This window comes from Sinohyriopsis cumingii, chromosome 19, assembly GCF_028554795.1.
Source record: "Sinohyriopsis cumingii isolate HCF-2022 chromosome 19, ASM2855479v2, whole genome shotgun sequence".
NCBI lineage: Eukaryota > Metazoa > Mollusca > Bivalvia > Unionida > Unionidae > Sinohyriopsis > Sinohyriopsis cumingii.
The window spans coordinates 41,759,446-41,781,057 of NC_142979.1; the positions used below are offsets into that span (position 1 = coordinate 41,759,446).

General features: G+C 36.4%; 2 protein-coding genes across 3 annotated transcripts in view; one reads left to right on the plus strand and one right to left on the minus strand.

The window, feature by feature from the left end:
- The window catches only part of LOC149775564 (protein NipSnap-like), a 56,866-nt gene extending 41,398 nt beyond the window's left edge, over positions 1 to 15,468 (plus strand). For both annotated transcript variants that reach the window (XM_089943413.1, XM_089943412.1), the window contains exons 9-10: positions 6,716 to 6,799; positions 13,125 to 15,468. In XM_089943413.1, the coding sequence (XP_089799539.1) occupies positions 6,716 to 6,799; positions 13,125 to 13,189 (149 nt within the window). In that variant the 3' untranslated portion in view covers positions 13,190 to 15,468. The remainder of the gene's footprint in view (positions 1 to 6,715; positions 6,800 to 13,124) is intronic.
- A 4,121-nt stretch (positions 15,469 to 19,589) lies between these two features.
- Positions 19,590 to 21,612, minus strand: part of LOC149775565 (uncharacterized) — a 40,655-nt gene continuing 38,632 nt past the window's right edge. Inside the window, exon 8 of the mRNA XM_089943414.1 lies at positions 19,590 to 21,000. Coding sequence (XP_089799540.1) covers positions 20,938 to 21,000 — 63 coding nt within the window. The 3' untranslated portion in view covers positions 19,590 to 20,937. The remainder of the gene's footprint in view (positions 21,001 to 21,612) is intronic.

The window sequence follows — 21,612 nt, forward strand, 5'->3', positions numbered from 1 at the left end:
GTTTAACTGTGTTGATCTGTCATCAAATGAGGCCACATTACTGCTAATGAAAACAAAACTATGACTTCCCAAATACTGCTTAACAGAATTGGACCAAATATGAAGGCATAAAGGCCTTTAAATCTTGCAAGGACGACACTGATACACTAATCATTATAGTCATAATTTAATACTATAAATAGAAAAACCTTCAGATTACTTCCTGTTAAAAGACATTGAACAGAAGTTGACCCAATTTGCTAATTGGCCATCCAGTTACTAAAAATGTAAAAACTTTTCAGTTCAGCAGGCATTGTAGTAAACCAAGATTTCTTGGCCAATAGCCTTTGCATTCGGCTTGAAGGTAGATGTCAGCCAGGTGTACAATCTCAGATCCACTTGAGTTTCTTGTCCTCATTGTGTTTATCACCATGTCATAATACACTATATACACGTTTCTCCTTCAAATACATTCCCCAATCACAATACGTTAAGAATATTAGCCTCCTACATCTTGAATCCAGTCCTATTAAAAGACGAAAAACATTCCATCTCATGTAGACAAAGGCAATAACTCTTGCACATTACTTCCCCCCAGGTGTCACTAGTTTTGAGCTTTGCTGCTGTACTGGTAACATTGTAGTTAAACCTCTGACAATCCAATACATTTTTGTGTTTTGATTGAACCATCCAACATTGCTTTTGGATCTGTTGTGTAGATTAATCATTCTGCTGCAGGTTGTAAACATTATTTTACCAATTTCTACCAAATTTGAGTGATTTTTCAATTTGAGGGAGTTGGTCTATTTAAGACCATGTTATACTACACTATCATTGATCTCATGCAAGGTCATCATGAGTTAGTGTGGCTTTGACCATTTTCACTTCCTCTGTTAGTAACAGAGCTGGTTTGAGAATGTTATTAGCTGCTGCATTGCTAATATTGTGCTTTGTTTTCCCTTGCGTTATTTCAGTAGTCAACTAAATACATGAAATACATAAGTTCAACACAGTCTTTAAGTATCGAATGTGACACTTTTTTTATTATTTCAATAGTAACGATGAATATATATATTAGCAAATTAGGCATCTAGGCCAACCATTCACCAGCAAACCAGTTTGCATTTCCAGCAGTTGTTCACAAGTGAGAGCTGGTGAAATTTTCAAAGAGGATGGGATTGAGTATGACTTCTCCAGAGCTGTAAGCAGACCCAGATTGGGACTTGACACTGTGAGGACAAAACTCTTTGACACAGTGAGGACAAAACTCACTGACACAGTGAGGAAAAAACTCTTTGACACAGTGAGGACAAAGCTCTTTGACACACTGAGGACAAAACTCCTTGACACACTGAGGACAAAACTCCTTCAAATCAGCCATACTAAGATCTACCCAGGGAACATAGTGAATTTAGATTAAAGCCACCATCAAGGACATTTATAGGATGTTGGTACTTCAGAATGCCCTCCACCCCCTGTCACTTCTCAAGACAATAAAGCTAAATAATCTGTAGATGTTGACGAAGAGAAAGAGATGCCACCCTTCTGGCTTCTTCCCCAATCTGCTAGAATTAAAGAGATCAGTGACCACCTTTTGGGAAGTATTGCTGATCCAGTAAATGCTAAAGCTTTTCTTCTCAGAAAGCCAAGTTCCAGTGACATTTTCACCTTGCTGGTTTAAAACCTGACACCCTCAGTACTTATCTCCCAGCCCTTGACAAGAATGTAGCAACTGTTCATTTGTCTGCACACTGTTATAAAGAGTGAACAGATTGTGTTCCATGCCATGTTGAAGCTGGTTTGGAACATAGTTGTTAGTTCTTCAGTGTTAGATTTAGCCTCATTGGCATTTTCAGACTTGCAAAGAAATCCAGAAATAGTCATGCTTGGGAGGCGATGACCACGATTGCTGGGGTCATTAACTGGGCAGCTCACCATACCATGACCAATTCCTTGATGGCTTTGTACAATTTAGACCTGATATGATATGTCACATGTCTGTGGTGACCGCTCCAGTGACCTAGTGGTTAGAGCATCCAGCTTAGATGTAGGAGGTCGTGAGTTCAGTCCCCAGTCAAGTCATACCAAAGACATATAAAAATGGTACTGACAGCTGCCTCGCTTGGCGCTCAGCATTAAGAGGTTAGTGTTGGGACTGGTTGGCCTAGTGTCAGGATAATGTGACACGTAATCATGCTACATGTGTGGCATGATGCCCCAGTGTTAGACATCACTATAAACTGCCACACTGCAGACATTGTAGCGATATGACTGAAAAATTGTTTAAGCTATCTTAATAATCCAAATCACAAACACACACACACGTCTGTGGTGCACTTCCCTCAAATCTCATCATACCTTCACTTTCTGGATGACCCTGTTTAAGTTACCATTGCTTTGGGGGAAGAATCAAAGAAGTTCAGAAGCAGGCAGCTCAGGAACTGCCCTTCCAACTCACTGATCAGACCACACATGCATTTGGAAACTCTCAGCCCCTGCCAGTGCGAAGGGATGTTAAGTAGCCTCGGGGCAAGGGTTCTTTTCAGTCAGATGTGCATCAGTATTGATCCCAACCTAATGCCAGGAGACAAGTCTAACCAACATTTGAGGCAATCATACAGGAGTGATGAGAAACCATGTTTCTCTGTCTTCAAGCCTCCTACCTGTAAACACAGCCACTCTTCAAAAATCAGGCAGTGGAGATCGTGCAAAGGCCACAGTTGTCAGGGATTTGTTCAAGGCTGTTTCTTATTCAGAAAGAAAATGGCAAGTTGAGGCTGATCATCAACTTGATTTGCTTCAGCCAATTCATTGCCCAACCGAAATCCAAGATGGAGACAGCAAGATCAGTCTGCCTCTTCTTCTGAAGGGATGAGTACACCTTCAATTTCAATCTGACTGACACATATTTTCATGTCCCTCTCATCCCTGTATCATGAAATTTCTTTGTTTTCTTTACTGTTACATGGTTTATCAGTTCAAAATCCTACTGTTTGACCTTAGCATCTGCCCTTTTCTATTTTTTCCCTATCTGTTCGAAGTCCTACTCTTTGACCTCTACATCAGCCCTTAGGTTTTTTAACCATGGGTATGAATTGTCTTCACCCTGTTCTAGTTGACTTTATCTACAATGATGGCATTGTACCTGGATGACATCCTTTAGAAACATATGGTAAGTTCTATTCTGTACTGAGGCTGAAATGATCTTTTTAACCATCTAGGTTTTCTAATGAACCAGGAAAAGTCTGGCCTTCATCCATCCCAGCTTTTTGCCCATCTGGGTATGGATTTTATCACCAACCTGAATCTTGTACAACTTCCTCATGTTTGGGTAATCAGGGTTGTTGAACTCATTGAGTTGGCTTCCAACAAGACTTGAATCCTGCTGGAGAAGCCCCAAACATAAATAATATTATGTACTGACCCTAATTCATACTTTTGGGGTGCCCATCTGTTGGTGGACATCACTTCTGTCAGTGGCATATGGGATCCAGCAGCATGGCCTCAACACATCAGTCTTCTAGGAATGAAGGTTGTCATCAATGCCTTTCTGTCCTGGAAAGATCGACTCTCAGTCAAAACGGTCCTCACTATGTCCAACAACTCTGCGGTGGTGACCTATGTCACATGACCTGTATGTTCTGTTTTGGCAGTTTCTATGTTGGTGTGACAATCTTGATCTGACTGTATCAATCAGGCACATTCTTGTCTTGGCCAACATTTTATCCAGGAATGGACTCTTCATTATTTGGTTTTCACTTGGATTTGTGCACTATGGGAGCTTCCGGTGATTGACCTTTTGGCGACATGGTAGAATTACAAGTTACCCACTCCAGTTCTAGGCCCAGAAGTTTGGGCTGTGGGTGCACTGTCAAGCAGTTGGGAGGGGTTGTAGGCATTTGCCTACCCTCCCACAGTCCTGGTACCAAAAATCCAAAAGTTATGGGGTCAGAAATGCAAGATGATTCTGATAGCCACTCTCAGATGGGACAAGTCCTGGCTTATTGATCAAACCTTTCTAGCAATAGATCTGCCCAGGAAGCCTCCATCCAACCCAAATTTTCTTAAGCAATATTGGTCATGGGTGTTTCTTCCCTATTCAGACTGTCTCATGTCAGGGCAGCCTTGCTAGACAACTACTTTAAACCTTCGTTTGTGGAGAGAATCTCAAGAGCAAGAAGGCCCCCACTCTGAAGGCTTACTAGGGAAAGTGGCATGTTTTCCAGTCTTTTAGCCAATTCTGATCTCCATCAACCAAAATCCCTCACCCTGTTTCCATATGGAATCTGTCCTTAGTTTTAACATAGCTCAATTCAGATAAATTCAGACTTTGAGCCCGCACTTTGCTAAAGTTTCTATCATATGTTGACATGTTTCCTGATAGCTTTAGCTTCATCATGCAGGGTATGTGAGCTACATGCCCTTTCCATTGCCCAAACTATCTTCACATTGGATGGTTCGGTGGTTAACTTAACAAGAACCAGGCTTTGTAGCCCAAAAAAAACAGGTTACCATCGGTAACCAAAGAGTTGTCATTCGCTCACTCTCTTCCATAGACCGGTCGAGAGCAGCAGCCATGCAAGATCCAGTTTGTGCATTCAAGCACTACCGAAAGTGCAAAGAGACAATTTTGTGGCATGTGCAAAATCCTCTTCCTTCCAGTGAAAGCTGGATAATGGGTTATCACCCCTCAAGTCCTTGCTTCATGGTTGAAATGGGTTATACACTCAATGTACTCTGAGGTCTCACAAGATCAGATTCCCCTCTTGAAGATTACCATTCATGAGATTAGAGCAATCTCTGTGAGCCTTGCATTTAAATGTAATGTTTCAATCTGAGATATAATAGAAGCTGTTGGCTGGCATGCAGAGTTAACCTTCTCGAGTTTTATCTAAAAGATTTAACTTTGCAGAGGTAAACATCAAACCTGGTAGGTCCTGGGGAGGCAGCAGAGATGGCCACCAGACCCAGTTCGAGCAATCAACACAGCCTATCACCTTCACTCAATTCACCAGTGAAAGTTTGTAGTTAAGAAGATTTCAGTAATTATCTACTGAACCATATGCAGGGGTCACAGATCAAGTGACTCTGGACTGTGTTGCTTATGTAATTAGAAGAACAGGTTATTGTTTTCGTGGGGAATCTAGCCATCATTATCAAGAAAGATACCCAATGTAGATAGAGGTAGGATGCTCAGCATTCTCCTAACATAATATGATTGGGGAATGTATTTGAAGAAGGCAAATTTTTCCGTAAATTATGTTTCCCTGAGAATACTTACCCATTCACATAACTTAAAACCCCTCCCAACCAGTCCACGTCGCAGGCATCCTTGTTAGTGTATTGTTCAGCTAGAAACTAGCAACACCTGGCGGTGGCAAGGGGAGGTGATGTGCAAGAGTTATTGCCCTTTGTCTCTATGAGATAAATAGAAAAGACATTTTTTGTCTTTTAGTAGGGCTGGATTTGAGAGGTAGCAGGCTAATATTCCTAACAAAATTTGATTGGGCAAGTATTCTCAAGATAAAAATTTGCAATCTCCTGATGAATTACTGCAAAAGGTTCAAGGATAATATTTTATATTCCTGTCTGCAAATGAAAAAGTTCATCATGATGAAGTTTTCTTTTCTTGCTCGGCATATTCTAAAAATAAGAGCCAACATCACTATTTCATTTTTGATTTAATAAGTACTCAAACATATTAAAGTTATTTTCCTGACTGCCAGGCCAAGCGAGTTTCTGATATGGCCTGTACTTTTAGTATCATCCATTATGCATAGTGCTTCATGTGTCTGTATGTATATTTTTCCTTTTTCTCAAAAGCCACTGAACCAATTTGGTATTTGGCAATGAACATTCTGACACAAAGGCCTTTGAAGTATGCACAGATGATACCAACCTGCAGTCAAAAATGGCCACAAATACAAATATTACAAAAACCTTTACACAACTTCTCAAAAACCATTCAACAGAATTTGACCAAATTTGACAGAAAAGTATCATGGCAAGTTTTTGACGAAATAATATAGAGCCTGCATCAAATATGGACACCATTATGACAAGTTAAAAGCTATTACACGAGTTTTTGTTAAAAACTGCTAAACAGAATTGACCAAGATTAACAAAAAATGTATTGCCAAAAAGGCTTTTAATTTATATTAAAAAATGCAGATCTGTTATCTAATATGGCCACCATTGCTGACAATGGAAAATGTTTAAATGATTTTGCAATAATTTCTCAACAGAATTTGATTCAATTTTGCAAAAATACTTTCTAGTTTAATTGCCCTTTAATTGTGTACAAATTGATGTTGATCTTTCAATAATATTGCTGTTGATGGTATAAGATTCTTTAAGCAACTTTTTCATATCCAGATAAGAGAGCTTGAAGAAATCTGGACAACAAGTATATCAATAACCCAGATTTCCTTGCAGACTGTTGGTGTTTTAGGTAAATTATCTTGGGGTCCATTTAAGCCTCTTGTGATTGAGATAAGGTTTGAATTCCATTAAACTTAACAAATTTTGGTAGAAAACGATTGAGGCATTCTGCATTTCGTATATTAATTTTGAGTGAAAATGACATTTTGGAACATTTCTTACTATAGCAAAGATGTTTATTGAGCAAAGCTTCTATGGAATATGATTGTCAACTTGTAAACTAAAGTGTCTGGTATATATATTGAATATGACTGTTACCTTGTATACTAAAGTGTCTGGTATATCTTCACTTCAGGCTATAAGGACCTTCAAACACGGTTAGAGACCAGAGAAGCTGCTTGGCAGAAACCAGGATGGGATGAATGTGTGGCATACACAGGTAATGTAGATGACAGTATGAAATAAATAGAGGATCTTTCATAAGTACTGTTATGTATATTTGATTTAATTTATATTTGATTTAATTTAATTGTTTGTAAGTTTTAAAATCTTTTTATTTTTAATTTCGTTACATGTCAAAGTAATGTAATTTTGTTTACTAGGAATTTGATATTTTCCAGAAATTAGTTTGACCTGACTGTGAATCACAAGCACCGAACTTTGTATCTCATGCTGACCTACTTCCTGACCTTGATTGAGAATCAAATAAACAACTTCTTTTTTAAAATCCATTCTTAATGTGTGAGTGATAATAATAGACACCTGTACTATTAAGGATATGGTATATGTTATCGCCTTCCACTTTGGATTTGTCATCGGGACTCAAACTTGAATTCATTAGAACATTTCATTACTAGGATACTAGGACTTCTAAAATTTAATTCATGGATTATTTTTGGATTTGATTCTTAAAACCGTAAGTTCTTACTTTTTCATTTTTCCACTGTTTTTCCAGGGAAGTAAATTATTTGTTGAATTTTTCAAAGCTTGTTGTTTTCACTCTTTCTTTAGTTACTGTTTATTAGAGCCTAAACTAGTAACATAAGAGTACTAATTTTGTGAAGAAATCATTGAGCATATTTATTGATTTTCTTTAAAGACATGTAGTATCACAATAGTGAGATGGATTCATGTTACATCATGCCATTGATACAGAGTTGCACTAATTTTATTGGCTATCAGGAAAAGAACCTGCTATCTTGGCTATAATTTTGAAGCCTAGAGAAGGCACTTTAATATAAGTTGCTTATCTTTCTTGCCTGTGATATTCAGATGCAAGACAGAATGGTCAACATCCATCCATCCATCAGTTTTTACTGTGTACGAGTAAATTATCATACATGGCACACAATTAACTCGGGAAGCTGGAGCGTCCTTAGATTTTGAGGCTAATGAGGTCAGCATGGAGCAAGCGATTATATTTTGGTTGGTAGAGTCAGTACTTAGATGAACTTTTTACATCTGGAATTGAGGCCAAAGTCAGAAGGTCACAGGTTAACATCAGAATGGTATTGTTTTGTTTTTAAAAAAGTCATGTCTATGGATAGGCACCACACTTTCAACCCAATTTACTATTTGCATAGAGCATCCTTGCAGATGACAATTCATATTGTAAGTGTTGACCACTTGTACTAATGGTTGGCAGGATAAATTCATTTTAGTATTTAAAGGAACTAGCTAAAAGTTTGATGAAGTTGGTATATCTTCTGTTTCAATTCACAGAATGTTGTCAGATTTGGCACACATTATTAACAGATATGAAACACCCCTAAGAAAGTCAGTCATAATTACATGCATCAGAGTCTTTCTAAGGCTAAAGCCACATGATCACAGGCAAGACAGTAGCTTTGTTAGCTTTATTGGTCACAGACCAGAAGAGCTCATGCAGTGGTCTGTTTTCCATTTGTAATTCATCCAAACATTAGCACAAGCTAATTATCGTTAATCGTTCAAACCGTGCACATATTCATCCCATGGTCTACATAGTATTAGATGGTCCTGACAATGGTGCCAATCTGACATCCAATATGACCACCATGTCAGTCATCTAGAAAACCTTCTTAATGCTACTCCTGCTAAATGGATGGTCATATCAACATGAGATTTTCACTAAAAGACTTCTCATTATGTCTAGCTGGTCTTAAATGAAAGTGTTGCCAATCTGACATCTGGTATGGCTGCCATGGTGGCGAACTTAGAAATATTTGTTATCACAATTCTTCCTTAACAAAAAGTTATTTTTACTTGGGCTTTTCAGCAGAAGACTTGTGATGTCTTGTTGGTCTTAAATGAAAATAGTTCTGATCGGATGTCTAGTAAGGCCGCCACAGCAGCCATCTTGAATATCTGGTTATTGCCACTTCTTCTGAATGGGAAATCATATCTTGAAAATATTGTTATCTATACTCATCTCCAAATGGATGGCTATATCAACATGGGGTTTTCACCAGGACATTTCTTATGATACCTAGCTGGTCCTAAATGAAAAAGGTGCCAGTTTTACATCCAATATGGCTACCTTCGCATTCTCTAGGTTGAGGTTTACATTTAGATCATTGATTCCAATACTTTTGTTGAAGTGACACTTAAATTAGTAGTTAGATTATATCAAGTACCACAACTTCATTGAAAATGAGGTTGCTAAGACCTATATTTTCAGTCCATTGATTTTGGTAAACATTTGGGTTATGTGCATTTTCTTTGGCACTGTTGCCTTTGGTGTCATAATTGCATCATGAATACTAGCCATTAGAGAGAACGAGGTCACTGGCATATTTCATGGTTCTGTCATTTGTGCTTACCTTTGCAGTTTCTCATGGTTAATGGTTATTTTTGAATAATTTTTGTCCAGCCCACCTTTGTGTGAAGTTCTGACAACAGTTTGTTTTCCTTGTTGAAAGTTTTCATTTACATACAAGGGGCCCCGAGTGGTCTAAAGCGCTCTTCATTACGGATCACTGCCATCTCATCTCTGTCTGCGGCGGTTCGAGTTTAAGATTCAGCCAATGTGGGCATGTGAGAAAGCTTGCCAGTAGCTTCTCGTGGGTCGGTGGTTCTTTCCGGGGTTTTCCGGGTTCTTCCTCCACCATTAATACTGGCCGCCATGTATAGCCTATCGTGCTGAAAAATGGCGTTAAACCCCACAACAACAACAACAACAACATTTACATACATTTCCTCAAAGCATTGTTTAATTCTCATCATACTTGACATGAATCATTATGAACTCAGACCTACCAACCCTTATGATTTTATGTCTTATGTTAGTTATCCTTAAAATATGGAATCATGGAATAAAAGCACAAATTTTGGAAATACAATTGTTTGTGTTAAAATCTGGATACTTGCTTATTCTTATTTGATTTGTATCCAGGTTTCATATTAGATTCAGAGGAATTGGTCAGGGAACCAGACTAAAGTACCCAAGAACTTCAGATGCTTTAGACTGTGTATTTTGTGGTGCAATTATCTACTTGATCAAGCTGTTGCTTTTATTTCTTCAAAATGGCATCCAACATGTGACATGTGAGGACAAAAGGGACAGAAAACTTCTTTGAAAATTTTAATTGTGCAGAAGAATCAAAGGGAATATTCAGATTCTTGGGGCAAAAGCAAGAAGGGCAACAATTATGTTTATTGGACATAATGTGTTGATTTGAGTTAAGTCACATGGCAGTAGAGATGATTTCATAGACCAGCCCATACGATATTTTAAGGATTACATCAGGTTGAGAGATATCAAGAAGCCATTGAGCACCATAGGGTAAAGTGCAAGCTTGTGAAACTGTATTTAGATAATTAAGGTTGAAGTAAACTTTACAAACATTTGATTTGAACACGATGTTTACCATCCCGGTGTCAGTCTTGAATCACACTTCTGGACTTTTTAAAGCATGTTTTCCACTTTGGATATAGCAGTACATGATATTTTGTAATACCTTACTGAATACTGGTACAACGTAACAGGAAAAAATTAACTGCCTTACTGAGGTCTTGTTAGGGTTGGCAGGTCTGTGAACAACAATAAATCTTTGTATGATATATGCACTTGCCCCTTTTTAACATGGAGCCAAGGACACAGTAAGAGAAAAAATCTTGTTAAGGTTTTGATTTTTTTTAAAATCTTGAACCACTTGATGTATTTTTTGCATTCTTGGGATGAATCACTATGAACTTAAGACAATTCAACTGGTGATGTGCTTACTTGCTCTTGAAATGTCACAGAGAAATGTTTCATTGAAGTTTTGGCAAAATGTTTTTGGCTGTACTGGTCATTGATGAGGAGATCTGAGGGGATGGTCGTTGTCCATTGTTTGTTGTCCATATGTCTATTAGCACATATTTGTTATCACTATCCCTCCTAAACTACTTGGATGATTGCCATGAAACTTTTACACACAAATGAAAATTATGTTACTTGGACATCCAGTGTAGTCACCACAGTGGCCTTCTTGGAAATCTTATGGCTACTTCTACTGAATGGATGGTCATATCAGCATGGGGTTTTCATTAAAAGACTACATATTTTGTCTACTTGGTCCTAAATGAAATTGGTGCTGATCTGACATCCAATAAGGCCACCACAGCAGCCATTTTGAAGACCTTGTTATCACTATTCATCCTGAATGAAAGGTCATATCAACATGGGGTTTTAACCAGAATACTTCTTATTCTGTCTAGCTAGTTCTAAATTAAATTGATCCTATCGGTTATCACCACACCTCTGGAATAGAAAGTCATATCAACATGGGGTTTTAACCAGAATACTTCTTATTCTGTCTAGCTGGTCCTAAATGAAATTGATCCTATCGGTTATCACCACACCTCTGGAATAGAAAGTCATATCAGCATGGGGTTTTAACCAGAATACTTCTTATTCTGTCTAGCTGGTCCAAAATGAAATTGATCATATTCGTTATCACCACACCTCTGGAACAGAAGGTCATATCAGCATGGGGTTTTTATCAGAAGATTTCTTATGATGTCTAGTTTTAGATAAAATTGATGCCAATCTGACATCCAATATGGCCATCACAGTGACTGTCTTTAAAATCTTGTTATCACTACATGTAACCAGATGGGCATATCAGCATGGGATTTTTACTAACAGACTTCTTATGATGGCTAATTGGTCATCATTGAAAATGATGCCAACCTGATGTCCATTGTGGAAATTTTGTTATCGCTAGTCTTTCTGAAAGAAATTTGTATTGCCATGGACTTTTCTAGTTGGTCATACATCTGCAGCATGCACATCCAATTGGCCACTACAGTAGCCATCTTGAAAATCTTATTGCAGCTCCTCCAGAATGAATAGTCACATTAGCAAGGTTTTTTTTTATACTGAAACACTTTTGTCTGGTTGGTCCGAAATGAAAATGGTGTCACTGAGACTTCCAATGTAGCCACCAGTGGCTGCCTTGAAATTCTTGTCGTCACTACTTCTCTTGAATGAATGGACATGTCAAGATGTGGTTTTCTTTGAAAGACTTGTTTCTCATAAATGAAAATAATGATGATCAGATTCCCAGTATGACCACAACAATGGTCATCTTAAAAATCATGTTACCAGTACCATTAGATGGCTGGTCATACTGACATTGTCTTCACCAAAAGGCTTCTTATGATGTCCTGATGGTCCTTTGTAGAAATGGCACAAATCTGATATCCAGTGTTGCCAGGGAGCCATGGTAGCTCAATTGGTAGCGTGTTGGACTCTTTATCCAAGGGTGTGCCTCTGTCAACTATCGGGGAACCCGAGTGGCCGAGTGGTCTAAAGCGCTCTCTGTTACGGATCACTGCCATCTCACCTGTCTGCGTGGGTTCGAATCTCGGATTCGGCTAATGTGGGTATGTGAGAAAGCTTGCCAGTAGCTTCTTGTGGGTCAGTGGTTCTTTCCAGGGTTTTCCCGGGTTCTTCCTCCACCATTAATACTGGCCGCCATGTATAGCCTATCGTGTGCTGAAAAATGGCGTTAAACCCTACTACAACAACAACTGTCAACTATCTTAATATGTCCATGTTAAAGGTACTTAGCTCCAGTTTCCATGATATGCCCAAAACTGTGCTCCAAGTGCCACTAAAATCCACAAAAGCAAAACATTAATTATGGCCATTATGACATTTATCTTGAAAATCTTGCTATCATTACTGCTCCAAGACAAAATCCTATCAAGATGAGATTTTAACCTAAATACTTCTTATGGAGTCTTGTTGGTTGTATGAAGATAATGCCAATCTGACATATCCACCACAGCAGCTGTGATCAGAAAATTTAGTTATGACTGAAGAATATCAGAGTTGGTTTCAGCACTCAACAGTTAAAAGAAAGAAATGATCTTATCTTGAATTCCAGGAAGTACTTTTCAGCCAGTTGAGTGTCAGCTCCTTCAAAAAAATTGTTCCTAAATCTTTTGGCGAGTTTTCTTCATATTTGGCATGAAACAATATGAAGTTAAGACAATTCATTCTGCAACATGTGCACTCCCCTTTTGACCTTAAGGTCAAGGTTCACATTTTACAGGTCTACTTTAATCATGAACTCAACATGTAGGCCCAGGCCTCCTTGTCATAGAACCTATTGCTCTTGCATGTAAACTAAGTTGATATTGAAATGCGTCAATCAGTGGTTGAAAGGGGAAAAAAAAGGAAATTCTGCAACCTTGAAGTGTGGTACCCTATGAGTAAATATTAATTACAGTATTCATGGTTTGCAGGCCAGCCATCTATACCACCATTGGCATTTTCTTGTTTTCAATTGTAGTGCCATTGATAAGATACATGCAGTCACGGATCCTGATACCAACACCGTTTTCACCACTCCAGTAATACCAGTGAAGGAAGAGAGGATTTGGGGTTTTTTTATTCTTTTTTGGTAGTGTGAATCGTTTTTTTGTTACACACACTGTGATGGGATAATGGCTGAATCATGGTGAATGGTGAATCATATTACCAGTTAGTAACTGGGATATGTATTTACCTTATTTTGTAATTGTCTGTAATTTTTCTTACCTTTTTGGTATACTACCAATCCATAATTATCATCATTAGTTATTGCCCTTTTTATTTTTCATTTGGAGATCCTTTTTTTGTTGTTAAACATTTTCACTTATTTTATATTAGAGATTGATCGAAAAGGTATCATTACTATTGCCTTATCTACAAAAAAGTGATATATGTATATATATATATATATATATATATAAGAGGGTTCCCATAACAGACTTATTTGCAGGATATGGACAACAGATGAGCTCCAATGTTTATTTGGTAACAGAACATTTTGAATATGGAACATAAGGTGTCCATAATTAACCCATGCATTTGTTTAATTATTATGTTCTTTCAGTTGTTGAAATGTTCATTATGCTCAAACACTGCAAAATAAAGGCAGTGTGAAAACTCATCTTCTGGACTTGACTGAACCCAATAATTAAACAATTGCCCCAGGGTCTGTGCTATAGATGTCGCATCTCACATCATTCACTTTTTAATTGGACTGTGTCATGATGTGTCAGCACATACCTATTTAATTTACCATTTCCAGAAAATGCAGCATAACCAGTGCAAGATTTACAACAAAAACATAATTAGTGCTTCAAACAAGTCTTGGTATAGTTTGATGATTAATGCACTGAATTTCATTGGAAATCTCAAAAATGATAAAAACAGTATAGTAATGCCTCAAGAGGAGGATATTCAATTGCATAGACTGATGTTCAGAAACTTCCATTTCACACGGCCCTTGTTTATACAAATGCATTCAAACCCGTCTTATGCAGCCTCATCTGGGATGTGAGCATACTAGTCTCTGATGACAGGTAGTTGTTTAGCAAAGGTCTACTGCTGCAATAATGTAGTGTTACAGGGCTTTAAAAAGTGGCTTTATAAGACAGATGATTTCCAATACAGGTGACCTTTAAAATAGGTTTGACCCTAGTCTTTGTATCAAAAAGAGATGAAAAATTACAGACAGTACATTTTTATACATGCAGAGGTATGAAAAATCAAGATATTTATGCAGGTTGATCTTGCTATAGTAATTCATTTATGTATATCTGAGAGAAAAACTGCTTGGTTTGTTTTCTTCATAGAAATAGCCAAATGGCTTTTGTGAATGATTGTTAATCTTGTAAAAGATTAACTTCCCAATAAAGTTCTGTAAAGTCTTTGTGCTGTTGATTGTTTTGTTTTGTTGTATTTACTTTGTGAATGTTACAGATTACTTTGAAAGATTTTCAAATTTTACTGTAGACTAACTTCACTTTAAAGCCCTGCTATTTCAGTTTTTTCAGTGGAGTGGAATAAAATACTGTTGTTTGATGAAATTCTGTATGAAAAATTGTTTTATAAAGTTACTTTGAAAGGAAACCAGGATTAATGGTACTGATATCAAAGCCTTAGCAAATCCATACACAAAAATGACTCATTTAACAGCAACTTTTAATAATTAGGTTTATCAGTTTTCTTTTTTGTCATGTGTTAACAACTTTGCATATTTTTTAATTAAATTTCACAAATATATAGCGACCACATTAATTTTTATGAAACAAATTCCAGCAAGTACCATAAGAATTTCAGGCAGTATCATATATATATATATATATATGTCAATTGAATATGTTGGAGAAAACAATTCCCTAGTACTAGGATTGTCTCCTAAAACTGTCCTGAGAACAATACTAACATCTTTTACTAAAACCACTGAGATAATCAAAAATGTACAAATCTTAGTACAGACTTGGAATGCTCTCATTAATTTTGAGTCTGTATTAAGAATATACAGGATTTTTATCCTCTTTTAAGTACATTACTGAAGCATTTGGAATGCTGCATTCATGTCTTTTGTATATATGAAACATTTTTTATTTGGTGGATGAATACATGTACTTGACATAAACAGTTTTTTGACAATCTTTGAATGTGATATTACAGACACGAGTAAAATGCATTTCATATTTTATGTTGTTGCTAGATTGATGCAGCATGAAATAAGAAACTCAGAAGTGTTTTTGTGACAAAGAAAATAAAGACTGTTAAATTATACTATGACATAGACCAGAATATCTATAAAGCAATATCTATAAGATTAATAAAACAGTTAATTCGATCCTTTGTTCTTTTTATATCTGTTGCAAAGCAGTACCAATACAGAAGTTAATATCATGGTTTTCATTGACATGAACAGTTCTTGTTAGATACCATTACCTATTTATCTGTATGTGATATCTATGTGTGTTTAAGTTGGAGAGAAATCTGTCAGTATGCAAGATTGAGAGTACCACTGATCCACAATAAGCTACTGGCAAGCTTTCTCACACACCCACATTAACCAAGTCAGAGACTCTAACCCATGTGTACAGAGGTGAGATGGCAATGATTGGTGAGGGTGAGCACTTTAGACAACGCAATCTATATGTAACATCAGTACGTGTGTGACTGAGACAAAAATCTGTATGTAACATCAGTATGTGTGTGACTGTGAGACAGAAATCTATATGTAACATCAGTGTATGTCGGAGAGACAGATCTGTAACATCTACCTATCAGTGCATGCATCTGTATGAGACAGATCTTGACCATAATTATTTAAAGAACTACTACCTTGTTTCTAACCTCCCATTCATGTTGAAAATCTTAGATGTTCTGTCTCAACTTGTATCTTATCTTAATTAGTAGATATAGTAATGTACAGTCTACATTTCCCTCACCATACATTTCCCTCACCAGAGTAGTGAAACTACCCTTCTGAGACTAGTTAATGAGCTCTGTGCTTTGGATAGTGGAAGGATTAGTCATTGGCCTCCTGGACTTGTCTGCAGCATTTGACATAATAACCATGATAAATTACTTCGTCTCGAGAATGTATTTGGTATTCATAATACAGCCTTATTATGCTTCAAGTCCTATTTAGTCAACATGACACAAAATTGTGTTTTAAATGGAAAACATTTCAGCCCAGTTGAGCTATGTTTTGGTGTCCCACAATGATCTATTCTCTGTCCCGTTCTCTTCATTCTCTACACTCGGCTGCTCTCAAGTGTTGTAGATCAACATCGGTGTCTCACCAATTGTAAGCTGACATTCAAATATAGAAATGTAGCTGTTCAACTAAATTTGAGGCTACCATCCTCCAAGGATCCGAGTGGTACATTTCCAATGTAAAGTCCTGGATGACATGTAACAAGCTGAATGATAACATTTGCCTACCAGTCTATGCGAGAAAAATTTAACGTCAGTTGTGCACTTGTGACAGATCTATATGGGGCATCAGTGTGAGACAGATCTATATGTGCTGTGTGACAGAAATCTAAATGTAAAATGTGTGTACCTTAAGAGACATAAATCTATACGTAACATCTATCTATCAGTACATGTGAGACAAATATGTATGGAACAGCTACTTACCAGACTAGTATTCATGTAACATCTATTGATATGAGTGTGAGAGACAGAAATACATATTTAATATCTACAGCTCAAGAGTGCATTGGGCAAAATGTAGGTTAGTGGCCTCATACTTGTGCTCCAATAATTGCTTCATCTTTTGAACTGGATCATTTTTCTCTCTGACACTAGTATTATTCAAACACAACTGGAAGGCAAGGTCAGAGGTAAAGTGGAAGATTTTTAACTCCACTGAGTGAAGATGCAAATATGTGAATGGCTTGCATCTATGGTTCATCCATTTTAGTTTTTACTGTCAGTACACTGCTTGGTGGGAAGTCAGGAAACTTAACATATATTTCCATCATGAGGTTTAATTGATCCTAAATGAAAAATGTTAACATCCGGCTTGAGAATCTTGTGATTTGATTATGCTGACAAAAGGGTTATGGTACCAATGACGTCCAATACTACTGCTAAAATGGCCACCTTGAAAATCCTTTTTTCACCGCTGAACAAATGGTCATATTAAAGATTTTACTTTTTTTTTAAAAACTAATTATTGATGGTATTATGAAAATAGTGCTGATCTGACATACAATATGTCTGCCATCTTGAAAATCTTGTTCTTGCTGCTACTCCTGAATACCATAACGACTGAAAAGTTTGGGGCACAAAAAAATTAATTTTATGCATGTAAAAAATATAGCATTTTTGGTGTCCCAACATTTATAGACACAAAAAAATGTCAAGACAAAATTGGCAAGATTGACAGGTCACAAAATTGACCAACTCTTTCAATAAACCAACAAGTTGTTCTCTGCCGTTTTTTTCTTTCTGACATAACTGGCACAAGTGGGGAAAAAAGAACACGTTGGTCTATTTTTTTCAATAACCACGTAAATAAACTGTTATAAAATAATATGATTGTTTTGTTTTTTTTATTTTGCATGTACATATTTTCCAATTTCTCCAACATGAAATAAAATAAAGGTAAATAAAGACTTCATAATTCACAGGCAAGTTTGAGTTTATCCTGGAGAACTGTACTACGATGTTAAGTACTCAAACTGTGTAAAGCCTGTTTAGCATCACTTATATCTTTGCTTATTCCCAGAATTGTTAGATGCAGATTTTGATTTATTCACTGTTTTTACCAAATTGCTTTCTTCCAGATTACATTTCAGCTAGACATACATAACTGTTTCATTATATCCACACATTCATGTTACCATTTTTCAGGGAGATAAACAAACCTCCAAAGTGACGTCATTTACATGAAAAAGTACATGTATTTAATTTTACATGGCACATAACCAGGATATATTCACATAACTGTAATATGTTTATGAAAGAATGATCATTACAGAAGAATCATAATTTAACACACATGGGCAAACTGGTTGTTTATTTACCTCCTATTTTTATAATTAGCAGATTTTTCTTTTGTTTTCCAACAACAGTCTAGACCAGTTAATTGTTTAAACCCTGAAACTAGATTGGGTAAAAAGGGAATTTTGCCCAGCATGCCAGTACTTCGATGTGGAATTGCCTTTTACTCACTAAAATATGTGTACAATTATTGCAGCTGTGTAAACAGGGTACTTATTTGCTTACAAAAGCAAACTACAAACAAGATTCTTTTACGGTATTATTTTAAAAGCATTAAACTTCCTCATTGTATTTTGGAAATATTTAAGTTTAGTGCAGTGGTGTCTACGATTCATATCCAAGGGATGTACTTTATTCAGTGCAAGTTAATGTCTTCAACATACAGGTGGTGACACCATGATGTAAATATGCTCACTAATTCATTTGTTGAACCAAACACCATTGTTGTTCGTTGTTGTCATACTGGGATCACATTTTAACAAGTCAGGTATTTACACTTTTTGACACAAAGAAAAAATGTAACTACTGGTGCATTGATACAAAATTCCAATGCAATAATCCATAAACAAACAATAGTCGTCTAGTGACAAAAGAAATATTTTACTGTTATAAATGTTTACAGAAGCCCACTAATGCTCAATGCAAGTTGCCATCCAATCAAATTATACATATTTGAAATATGTTTAAATAATAGGAAAATTAAATAAGTTTATTGATTTTTTAAACAAATGGTCTTAATAAAATTTCATGTAAATTTATGATGATAGCCTCTTAACAACCACAACGTCACTTTTTCTCTGTTTAACATGTCATTATGATCAGTCAAGTACATCAATCAGTTAGTAGAAAAAAAATCTCAAAGGTGTCTCATGATTTGTAGTACTTGAAAAAATGGCTATATTTTCATGTCCCAACATCTAAAGGTCATTAAAAAAATTACTTTTGAAAATAATTAAGGGTGTCCCAAGACTTAGTCATTGATGGTAGAGTTGACAGTTTATACTAATCTGACATCCAGCGGATTTCACATCTCCTCCTGCATGGATGGTCAGATGACCTTTATTTTCATTGAAAGACCTGTGGCATGTAGACGCTGTAAAGTAAAAGTGGTACCAATCAGACATGCAACATGGGCACCATTGTGGCCATCTTGAAAAAAATGTGTCACTAATTCTCCAGAAAAATAAGTTATACTGACTGAAAGTTTTCGCTAAAAGACTTCTTAATATATTGTTCCTGAATGAAAATGTTGCAAATATGATTATCAAATACAGCTGACAGTGGTTATCATGAAATAACTGCACACAGTGTGACTTGTGCAAGGTTCATCTGACCTTTAAGTAAATCACTGACCCATAGTGATACTTGAGTGGAGTCTAGGGATTCATCAAGCAACAGATGCTGACAACTGACTGAACATCTATATGAAAAAAACTGACAACAACAGAAGTAAACTTCTGAAACATACATTTTATTATTTTTTACTAATGAGAACTGAACATAATGAACCATTCTGTTAAGTGTATTTCATACTGCAATAGTGAATCCTGCTTGTCATCCATGGATTTCTTCAAGCTCCACTCCAGATTTTCTTATTTTTGCATAGGTATCAAAATGTAAAAACAAACAATACTCCACTGATTTTCCCTACTGATAATTAATCCCTGTTATTAGAAAAAGGAATGTGTTAATCTTCAGGAAGGTTTCAAGAACCTACAATTTTCTTCTTTATGACATTTTAATAATGAGGGTTAATCACAGCTTGAGAATACACAGCTAGACCTAATTCAACAGATTACTAGCTCTGTATGGCATTTTCACTTTCGTATAAGGTAAATTATTAAACAAGGCCAGGGCCTGTAAGCTGAGCACATGATCAAAGCAGAATTAATCAAAGGGGTTTAGGAAATGTATGGAACTGAAAAAACTTTTTGAATGAAAAACCCCAATGCAAATTTTCTTTAACTGAAACCTTAACCCCACAATCAAAAGACACCCATCAGAAGGTTTAGGAATTGTAAAGAAATATAAAAACATTAACCCAACCTTAAAGCAAATTTACTATGACTGTCACCATCACCCCAAAATCAAAGGGGTGACAGCATTTCATAAAATGAATTATCTAAGTGTCCTTGTGAGTCCTACCATGCATGAAGAAAATCAAGTGATTTAGAAAATACTGGCAAATGAAACAAAAGCAACGTCTCTGAAATTAATTTTTCTCCGAATGTGTCCTTGACCCCAAGGTAAATGGGGCAAGCACGAATGTCACTGAGCAAATTAAATTGGCTTCATACTTTTTCATGTCGAGTAGGATGAGAATCTATGAATGGGTGTATGAAATATAATCCAACCTTAACTGTTGACGATGACACCACTGTTGCTGCTTTGACAGACTGACTGCTATTTCTCACTTCCCACCAACGTTGGCTCCACAAATGTGAGCTAATAAATATTTTTATTTTTTTATTATTTTAAAATTTCACAGCTTACTTTCTGAAAATAGTAATGTGTACACAAGCGAAAATACATTTCTGTACCTCGTGAATTGGCAAAACTAGTGTACTTGTACATTGTGACCACACAGAAGCAGTTATTTTCATCAGCTTTCTGCTTCTGACAACACATTTTCCGAACAGTGATAAAAAATATATCCCAGTCTGATTAGGCAAAATACATGAAAATGAAAGGTAGTTTTCTCTAAATTGTACAAGTTGAAGAGTTTACAACTTTGCCTTGTGCCTTCTTCATTCTTTTAGCAGTGCCCCCAAAATCTGGAGCAGTTTCAATGCATGAAATCAACACCATGATGGTAGTGAAGGCAACTCTAAAACAGTTCTGGACAACAAGGAAGAATAAGTCTGAAAGAAGAAAAATATTGCAATATTTTTATTATTACATGTATTATTATTATTATTATTATTATAAATATTATTATTATTATGCTGGTGTGGTTGTATACAAGGACCAAAAATATGTAATGACACAAACAACTATCAGAGAGATGCATCTAGCAATCAAATTTGATGACTGCATTTTATTATGCACGCTCTGGTGGCCTAGTGGTTAGAGTGTCTACCTTGGATGCAGGTAGCTGCAGGTTCAAACCCCAGCCGAGTCATACCAAAGATTTATAAAAATGGTACTAACAGCTGCCTTGCTAGGCGCATGATGCTCCAGTGCTAGACATCACTATAAACTAACACACTGCAGACATCATAGTGGTATGACTGAAAAATTGTTAAAGCTATGTTAAAAATCCAAATCACACACACGTTTAATAGTATACAAAATTAATTTGTCACATACAAAAGTAGGCACTGTAACCCATGTTATCCATACAAACTATTACTGATGTGCATACTCAATTTTGTTCATGTTGTAATCAGTGAACAAGAGCATTGTAAACAATAAAAAGACAGTATCTACAACTTTTGAATAAATGTATAGAGGATACTTGCTTGAAACAAGTG